Source organism: Mus caroli, chromosome 10 (assembly GCF_900094665.2).
Source record: "Mus caroli chromosome 10, CAROLI_EIJ_v1.1, whole genome shotgun sequence".
Lineage (NCBI taxonomy): Eukaryota > Metazoa > Chordata > Mammalia > Rodentia > Muridae > Mus > Mus caroli.
In genome coordinates, this window is record NC_034579.1 from 73,506,603 (window position 1) to 73,516,349 (window position 9,747).

At 54.4% G+C, this 9,747-nt stretch overlaps 1 protein-coding gene across 2 annotated transcripts in view; it reads right to left on the reverse strand.

Moving 5' to 3' along the window:
- Plpp2 (phospholipid phosphatase 2) overlaps positions 1-3,877 on the reverse strand; it is a 7,678-nt gene extending 3,801 nt beyond the window's left edge. The window contains exons 1-3 of one of the 2 annotated variants that reach the window (XM_021174182.1): positions 3,714-3,877; positions 843-994; positions 464-738 (exon numbers count right to left, since the gene is read on the reverse strand). In XM_021174182.1, coding sequence (XP_021029841.1) covers positions 464-738; positions 843-994; positions 3,714-3,765 — 479 coding nt within the window. In that variant the 5' untranslated portion in view covers positions 3,766-3,877. The remainder of the gene's footprint in view (positions 1-463; positions 739-842; positions 995-3,713) is intronic. The other variant, XM_021174184.1, reaches the window with a different exon arrangement.
- Between the last annotated feature and the right edge of the window lie 5,870 nt (positions 3,878-9,747).

Here is a 9,747-nt window from a genome sequence, read left to right on the forward strand (position 1 = left end):
ATATATATATATATTCAAAGTGAAAAAGTGCCAGAAGCCCTAATGGCTCACCAGAGACAACAGATAGAGCCAGGCTCAGCTGAGGATGCAGGACACACAGGCCATGCCAAGAATGAACAGTGGGGACCCAGAAGAGCAGGACACCAGGAAAAGAAACAATGCTAACTGGACACAAGCCCACCCACAGAGGGCCCTAAAGAAGCAGGAGCTCCCTCACCACAGCAGATCCCTCATCACCGGCCTCAAAGCATAGGAGGTAATCACCCCACCTCTGAGGGCTGGCCACTGCCTCCCAGACAAACGAACCCTGAGACTGTCCACTTGCATACCTGCCCTGCCAAAGATGCAAAAGGAGAGACATGGCTGCCTCCTCTGCCTGCCTCTGTGGACAGATTTTCTCCATCCACCAGGCCCCAGGCTTCCTGTCTGTCAGAGCCTTGCCTGGGTTGCAGCAAATACTCACCTGGCCTCCGTGACATTAGCAGGGCTGCCCCTGCACACCTCCAGCTGCACATAGCCAGAGCAGTTGACCCGGCTCCAGTCAGGGTCACAGACAGCCAAGAAACTGGGTCGAAGACGGCCAATCATGTACTTGGCCAGGTCGGTCAGAGACTGGCTCACAGCAGCCCCGAACAGAAAGGTTCCCAGCACCTTGTAGATGGCAGCTACATAGTTGTTGAAGTTGGAGCGTGAATACAGACGGTCTGTGTACACCAGGTAGGCTTCTCCCAATGAGACCTGCGGATGGAACAGCCACAGAGCACTAGGCAGACACAGCTCCCACCATGCCCATCCTGCGGGCGGGCTGGACCATCCCCCACCCAAGCCCTTTTCTGTCTTACAAGGACGACAGTAGCTGTGATGATGACCCCAGCCATGAGTCCATGGGTGATCGTGTCTGGACGGTACGGGTACCGGATGGAGTCATCTCCACAGTAGAACCCTCGCTTATATGGTGCATTCACCAGGGTCAGGATGATGAAAGGCAGAGAGGCTGTGGGAGGCCAGGGAAGGCACATAGTTCTCCGCAGTGTCCATTCCATCCCCCCTGTTATCTGCACATCTATCACGGCCACTGTGCATGCCCTCATTGGAAACTATTCCATTGGCTTCTTTGAATGAGCCCAACTACTCAGCAGCTCTACCCAGCTATAGCTTCTCCTCACTTCAGGGCTCCCTAGAGCTGCCTCTTCACCAGCAACCAGGGCCTTTGCACACACACTGCAAGCATCGCGCCTCCCCCACCTCTCACTCCAGCACCCTGATGAGCCACCATGGAGTAACCGTTGCTCTTCACGGCTTCTGTCCCCTGTAGAACCATATAGTCACCTTAGTGACAGTTGGCAACTGTGCATAAGCACAGCAGGGCACAGCAGGACCCTGCTGTGCTCAGGGTGGGACACTGGCAACTGCTCACTGCCTGGGCAGTAAGACCATCCAGCAACACAATGTGAGACTGTAAGGCTGTGAGGCTGTGTAGCTCACAGCCAGAGGGCCACCCCTTGAGTCTCTGCTTTATTTACCTTCATTCATGTTCTGAGCCAATGCTAGCTACACCCTGGACAAGATGGACCCAGCTCTGGAAGCAGAAAGCTCGGACCAAAGCCAGAGTCACAGCCACTCTTGGAAATGAATGGCCTGGCAGTGAAGCTGTGAACAGAGCTGCAATCTGAAGCCTCCAACCAAGGGTTGCTGGGAGGTGGGAGCCAGTCACAAGGACAGGACAGTGAGTAGCACCTTGTTCTGAAGGCACAGGAACACAAACACCCCTAAAAGTACCCTTTGCCTGTCAGCAGTGGGGAAGCTGGGTGTGGAGTGCATGGCCCTCAGGTCCTGAATGCCAGGTGAACCCCGAGGGGAGACTCAACATGCAAAGGGGAAAAGGACTGGCCAGAATACAGTCCCTGATGTGGGCTGAGCCATCTCAGAGTCCAGAGAAGACATGATCCAGGAAGGTGCTAATATCATGAAGCTGAGAGGTATGGCCAAGAAGTAAGGAGACAGGAGCAGTGTCCCCTGGGAGGGGACACCTTCATAACAGTGAGAGAAGTCTTGAAGGAGAAGAGGTCAGAGGAGAAAGATGGCATAGGGTGAAATCAGGGGAGAGTGGGAGAGGAGGAGAGGGGGGGAGCAGGGGAGAGGGGGGAGAGGGGAGAGGAGGACAGGGGAGAGAAAGGGAGGAGGGAGAGGAGGAGAGGGGGAGAGGGGAGACTGGGGGGGGAGAGGAGAAGTGGAGAGAAAAGAAGGGGAGAGGGGAAAAAGGGGAGAGGGGGAGAGCAGAGGAGAGGGGAGAGGAGGGAAGAGGGGGAGAAGAGAGGAGAGGGGGAGAGCAGGGGAGAGGGGTGAGGGGGAGAAGAGGGAAGAAGGGGAGAAAAGGGGAGAGGGGGAGAGCAAGGGAGAGGAAGAAAGGGAGAAAGGGGAGAGAGGAAGAGCAGGGAAGAGCAGGGAAGAACATGAAGATGGTTAGAGAGAAGATCAGAGAGGAGAGAGTATCAGAAAAGATGAGAGAGGGAAGAGGGGGTTCAGAGGAAATAGAGGAACTGAGGTCAGAGGAGGATGTAAGAGATCAGGGGAAACACACATCTTCTGCATAGGAGGTAAAGTCCAAGGATCTGGTGGTAGAGAGCAACACTGAAGACAACTAAAGTTAGTGAATCCTCAGCAGACAAGCCAGGCAGACCACAGCTGTGCAAGGTCTGGACGAACCTAAAGCCCTGAACATGGCTGGGTTGCATGGCAGGTGTGGGCCAGGACACTGGCTCCCAGCTGTGTCCCCTCTTCTTCTTCCACCTGCAGTGGGTATTTGTAGGGTACTTTGTTCCCACCAACAGGAAAGGGCCTCCTTCATTCTGGCTGCAAGGCTTCCCTATCACCACCCAAAGTCTGCACTGACTCCAGTGCAGACTTTGGGTCACTGGCCTGCAGGGTCTTGGTTCATTCGGCCACTCAGAGGCATAGGCCTCCTCCTGCTGCTGTGACTTCCCAGGTAGCTCCGCCCGTGGGGACTCAGGACTTTCCAAGGAAAAATGTAAACTATTTCCAAGTCCTGTAGTTCCTGGCACACAGTTAAAGCAACAGAAATGGTTCCACAAACCCATACACTTAAAAAGGGTGCCAATGGCTGAGGGGTGTCCCACGGGGCTTTCTGGCTGCCAACGGGCGCAGCTAAAATGAGTATCCTTCCGGGATATGGAAGGTGGAAGGGGAGGGAGATGCAGAATGGAGGAAGATAGAGGCACCCCGTCACCGTCACCGCCTTGGGTTAGAATCCAGCCACTGTCCCCTGGGCCCCAACGAACACTTGGCCTTTGTTCGAGCCTGGGGGGGTTCGGGACGCTCCTCCCAGCGGCCTGAACCGGAATGGCAGGTTTGTCTGTGAGAGCCTAGCTGTCCCCGCCTCCCGAGGGCACAGTGCTGGACCTTGGCCATGGGTCACTGGCCTGCAGGGTCTTGGTTCTGCCCCGCCCGTGTGAGTCACATCGCTCCGCGGCACTCGAGCGACTTCCTGCTGCCAGGACCCTCCACCCGGGAACAGCTACAGGTAGACAGGCAGCCCCGATCCCGCCAGGAGCCCAGGAGGGCTGGCGGGGTGCTCACAGGGAAGTGTGGAGCATCGGTCACCATCGTCCGCATCTCTAACGCACACTGGACAGAGGGACCGAGGGAGTGTGCACCTGGGAAAGAGTCCCCGCACCCGGGGCTGAGGCTCTTACCGACCAACACGCACAGCACGTCCAGCAGCACGAAGACCCACCTCCGCTCCATGTCGCCCCCGCCCAGGGACGCCCGCGACCCCCGCTTGCCCCAGCTGTCCCGGCAGCCCCAGGATCACATGGCGGTGGAGACTGCGGGACCCAGGGAAAGGGCAGGGCTTGACGAAAGGGCCCGGGCGAGGCGGAGGCGGGGCTGAGGGAGGGCGTGCCATGAAGAGAAAGTGCGGAGGCGGGAGGGCAGGAGAGGGCGGAGGCCCTGAGGGGTGTGTTTGCCACCTTGACCCGGGCGTGCAGGGGCAGGGGCTTCGGGGCTGGGATGGGCGGGTGTGGGGGCGTAACAAACTGAAGTCCCCTATTTGGGAGGGATCTCCAAGCTGGGATCCGGGAATCTCAGGACTAAGAACAAGACTCAAAAGTGTTGCAAAGCTTGACTGGGGTCTCCATGCAGAAAGGAGTCTTCCAGCTGGGAGGGGCCACCAGAACTCAAGACTGTAGGCTGGAGGTCACCCAGGTGTCCCCAACACTTGGGCGGGGTTCTGCAGTGAAAATGCAGAGTTGCAGAGAGGGCAAGCCAACAACCGCCTGGGCAGCACTCCTGAGTTCATCTCAGCCTTTCCAGAGGAGGGCACCTGTGCTGGACACCATGACACTTCTAAACCAATAAGTACCTTAGCACGGATGGCCAAACTCAGGTAGAAGCCCACCTTTCCTCTAAAGTAGCATCTTGTAGTTGCTGTCAGGTTGGAAGGTTTCAAGACCCTTCATGGTGGGAAGGTCAGGATCATGCCTTAACACAGGCTGTATCCACTCTAGAGAATACCACAGAGATTCTAAAGTTGACCCATGATGGGTGGGACCCAGCCTACCCTGTTCAGGGGGTGTCCTGAGACCCTGGGCCAGGGACACTTGGGAGCCAAGGGCATGTAGACTCTGGAAAGAAAGGCCAGGATCTCCAAAGCCCACACTGAATCCTTTGGGTGTGGCCTCCTAAAGGTGTAAGAGGCCACAGTGTGAAGCCTCCACTCCAGAGACTCCAGCTCCTTGATGCCTCCACGGAGGCCACACTCAGAGCTAATCAGCCCTTTCTCCACCACAAGGTTGACTTGAGTCCAGGATGTTTGAGACTTGAGGGCAGGGAAGGTCAGGAAAGAGACAACTCCTTGCTGAAGGTCCAAAAGGTCTCCCCTGACCTTCTCTCCTGCAGGATGTCACCCAGGCAGAGTTGACCTGAGAGGTCCTCAGAGAACCCAAGTGCCTGTGCTTTGGAGCTGGGAGGGAGCAGCGTGCAGTGACCTGTTCAGGGGTAAGGGAGGGTCCCTGCATCCTAGAAAGTGGGCAGGCAGAACTTTCAATACACTGTAACCTGTGCTACACACAGGACTGGACAAGGACTGTGCAGAAACCTGGGCTTCAGGTCTTCATCCATGTCCCTCCCCCATGTCTACCCAACACCGATGTGGCAGGTCTGACCCTTTAAAGACAAGGGCAGGCTGGGCTCTGGTGAGAGGACACTAACTGAAGCAGAGGTCCCCAATGCCAGCATTCGCTCTCACATCCACCCATATGTCCATAGCACATGGACTCAGAGGTGCCAAAGTCACCCTACCATATGTGTGACATGTCCCCCTAGCTCCTGACAGTTCATATGACCAGTGGCATCTGTAATACCCCCATTAACCGCTGTTTACTGGGACCTAACCATAGGAAAGTCTTAGCAGGTCAGGGCAACACTGAGGACCTACTATGTGCTGAAAGGAGAGCCAGGAAAGAGGAGGTGATGAAGGAAACTGGGGCACTGAGCAAAAAGAGAGAGACGGAGCAAGGAAGCTCCTGAGGAAAAGAGGCAGGAGGAGGGTGGGCAGGAGGAGGGTGGGCAGGAGAAGGGGTGCAGATGGAAAAAAGACTGGATGGAAAAGGGGAAGCTGGAGAAGGGTGCGAGGAGGGATGTGGCTGGAAGAGGGTGAGGAAGGAAAAGGGATGTGGCTGGAGTAGGACCAATAGGAGGAAGATGAGTGGGAGGAGGAAGGAAGATGGAGGAGGATGAGTGGGAGGAGAGAAGCTGGAGGAGGGTGAGTGGGGGAGCTGGAGAAGAGATAAGAATGTTGATGGAGAAAGTGGGGCTAGAGGAGGGTTGAGGCCTGAGAAGTGTGAGAAAAGAGGAAGACAAAGTTAGACAGGGTGGATGGGAGGAGAGATGAGATTGGAGGAGGGAGAGCCTGAATAAGCAGGGAGGCTGTGGGAGAATTGAACCTGTATGGAATCTTTCTTCCATCCTTCCCCTCCTGAAAGGAATTGGGTCAGTTGTTAAAATCCCTGGGCATATCAGCATTAAAACCTTGTGGAGGTGGCAGAAATTAGGATTAGGGTTAAGACTGAGGTCATGGCTCCTAATCCATTACAGCATGGCGACACAGCTAAGAACTTCACTAGGAGAACTCTCCCACCAGACCATGTGGGCCAAGCTGTCTATCCTGTACAGGGGCTCCAGAGAGGCTGGGCTTGAAGTCTGACCTTCCCCTGAAGCAGAGGGGACTTGAAAGTCCTGATGTCTTGCTAGTTTCCTGTTCCCACAGGGCACTGTTGGCCCAGGACTAGCTCTGGCCCTGGAGACCCATGAGTACTGAGGCATCCATGTCTCTGAAGGGATGCTGCAAAGGATCCAGGAAGAGGGCAGAGGGATATGCACACATAGACCCCACCCACATTCCCACAACCTCGGCTCTCCATCTCTGGGGCTCTAAGGCTGCTTCAGTGCCCATCTCCCCAGAGCCAGTCAGAATCAGGTTCCCACAGGGTCTGATGCAAGCAAGATGCAGTCCATAGCACAAAATCTGGTATCCCTGCAGACAAGCCCTGCAGCCTAGGACCTCTGAAAGTCAGAGTTCTGCTATAGCAAGCAGCATGTGAAAGGACGCGTGATGAAAGACTCTTTGCTAACGACATGCATGTATTAGTCTGCCTTACACTGCATAGCTGAGCTCCATTTGTCTGGACGCCATAGAAAGAAATGCACGAAAAACCTTCTGAGGGTGTGCTGCAGTTTGTTGCTGCTTCCAAGAACTCTGGCTGATTGGCTGCTCGTGCTGAGGCAAGGTACGTGGAGTACACATGATGTTTAGAGGGTATAAACAGGACTCTACAGAGTGACAGAGACAGAGCCTGGCTTGCTGGTACAGCTAGCTGTGCAACACTTGTGGGTCTTGCGTCTTCACTGATCTTCACTTCCCTGAGAGAGGCACAGCTGAGAACTTCTCCTGGTGTCCCTCCTGGTCCCTCTTTCTGACTCATGCTGAGGCTGAGGCCTGGCTGACTCGGCTAGATCATGTCACCATCACCACTGTTGTTAACCTGACTATACCAAACTGGACTGCTGGTATATATATCCGTGTGTGAAGTGTCTGCGAGTGGATCAAGCTGCCGCTGCTGACCTGTGAACTAAACTGCTGATTTCCAGATAACCCAGACAGGAGTTGCTCCAAAGAACCTTTCTAAACAGGTCCACTTCCCCTGTATCCTTTCTTTTCCACTATTTCTGGTGGGTGGTGGGTTACAAGAAAGATTAAAGCATTTAAGAACAATCATTAAAAGTGGGATTGAAAAAATTAAAGCTACATAGGGTCATACTGACCGGGAAGCACCCTTCAAGCAGAGCACTGCCTAGAGAGCGGGCTACCCTCAGACTCAGTACCTAAAGTACCCACTCCAGAACTGGCTCCTCATCACCTTGAGCCCTCATCCCATGCCAGTCACCTGCAAGGCCTAGGCTGTGGAGCATGAGGAGGCACTGGCTGGATAATGGACACACCACCAGCACATGCACACACACACACACACACACACACACACACACACACACACATCCCCTGCACGGGGAACGGGGATGGCTCACTGGGACAGGTGTGTACTAGCAGCAGTGGACAATGGAATGGCGGTGCACTCTTACACACAGCACAACAAGTTTGAGTATTCGATTTGGTCCCCACATACCTCTTTCTCAAACAAGGAAACCTCCTTCTCTGCTGCTGCTCAGGACCCTTTACAGCCAGAGGGGCAGGCAAGGAGGGGCTCCAAGGCAGACTCCAGGATAGAGATGAGGGACTGAGCCCTCTGACACCTAGGTCACCCTGCTGTCATTGCTCATCCCTCCCGATATGATAGGTGTCTCTGATGGTTAGAGCTCCACAGGGGCAAGGGGTGGTTCTCAACCCTCTGGTGACCTCAGTCTGGAGGCTCCCCCATAGAAGTGCAACTCTGGAAATCTATACTAAGGCTCTGAGCATCCCCCCAAATCACCACTCCTCCAATGCTTCATGCCTCAAGGCCTAGATCCAGGCAATGCCACAGTCCTCGGCAACTGACCAGGGCAGGGCTGCTGGATCAAGCAAAAAGACAGAAGGCTCAGAGGGTCTGAAAACTAGCAACTTCAACAAGCGGCTATCAGAAGAAATGTATTTCTTAGTAGTCTGGAACGTGGTGCAATTGTAAATAGCTTGTCTGTCATGGCAATGAATTCCCTGCATTTTACCTGGTGACCCCATCAAGGAGCTATAGACTGAGGACGACTGGGAAGAGGTGAACAGAAGTTTCAACAGTGGAGCCAAGCCTGGGCCTATCATAACCTAGAGCTCTAAGCCAGGGAGCCGAAGGCTCAGGGCAGTGGCAGGCCGAGGCCCTCCAGCCTTTCTCCCTCCTCCAAGGCTCAAGCCCCATCCAGGTTCCCTCAAGCCAAGATCCACTTGCTCAGTCCAGCACAGACTCCCACACTTGTTCATAAAGACCTTCGTCCTGGTCCTGAGGGAGTTCCCAGTCTACATGGGATGTCCTGCAACTCTGGGCTGAGTAGAGGCAGCACTGGTAGGAACAGCCTATGAGCATGTGAATTCATGAGGGTGGCCTGGCATCTGCCCCAGCTGCAGATGGCGAGGGCTGCCAGCCTGCTCTCCTCCCCAAGTCTTCAATGTCCAATACAAAGCAGAGACACAGATGCTGATGGCAAGCACAGAACTCACCAGTCCGATGCAGACTCCAGGGTGGCTCCCCCTAATTCTAGCCCACTTCAAGTCCCCCGACATACACTCTGAGGCAGCCCGGAACCCTCCTAGGCTCTGTACCACTTCTCTGAATCCCCAAACCCCTTAGTCTGGGAAAGTGTTCTATGGATTGGCCTATGCTCCCACAACCAAGCAAAGCACGCCAGACATGGTAAACACTCATTCCTCTCAACTGTCCCTACACACTCAAACAGAAAATCCCGTCTCACTATGGCCATGAGACCCAAGAAATCTCACTCAAGGATTTGTTGGTAGGACCATGGGAGAAGACCACAGGGCTGCCAGCCACAAAGCAGGCATGTCAGGAGCACCAGCCTCCCGAGGCTGCCTACTCAACCCAACCACATCAAGACTCACATCCTCAGAAACTGAGAGGAAGAAACAGGAAGCAAAGCTGCCTCTGCAGGAAGTGAGCTGAGGGCACAGGAATGTGAACCAATGACCCAAATCTGCAGTCAGGTGGCTTGTCTAAAATACACGGGTATGTTGTGCATGGTTGCTTGGGTCTATAATCCCAGTAGTCAGGAAACGGATAGGGAGTTCCTGAAACTCAGGGCCAGCCTGGGCTACACAGTGAGTTTGGTGCCAGTCTAGGCTTTAAAAAAGCAAGAAAAAAATTAAAAACAGTGCCAGAGAGATAGCTCAGCAGCTTGTATGCTGTCAAGCCTGACAGCCTGAGTTTTCTCTCTGGGACCCAAGAGACAGAAGATGAGAATGGCCCCCTTGCTGCACTCTGACCTCCCAAGACATGCATGCTCCCACTGATAACGTATATGCTCAAGTAACAGTTTAAAAAGAAAAAGCATGCCAGGCGTGGTGGCACACGCCTTTAATCCCAGAGCTCGGGAGGCAGAGGCAGGCGGATTTCTAAGTTCAAGTCCAGCCTGGTCTACAAAGTGAGTTCCAGGACTGCCAGGGCTACACAGAGAAACCCTGCCTCAAAAAATTTAAAAAAAGAAAGAAAGAGAAGAGAAGAGAAGAGA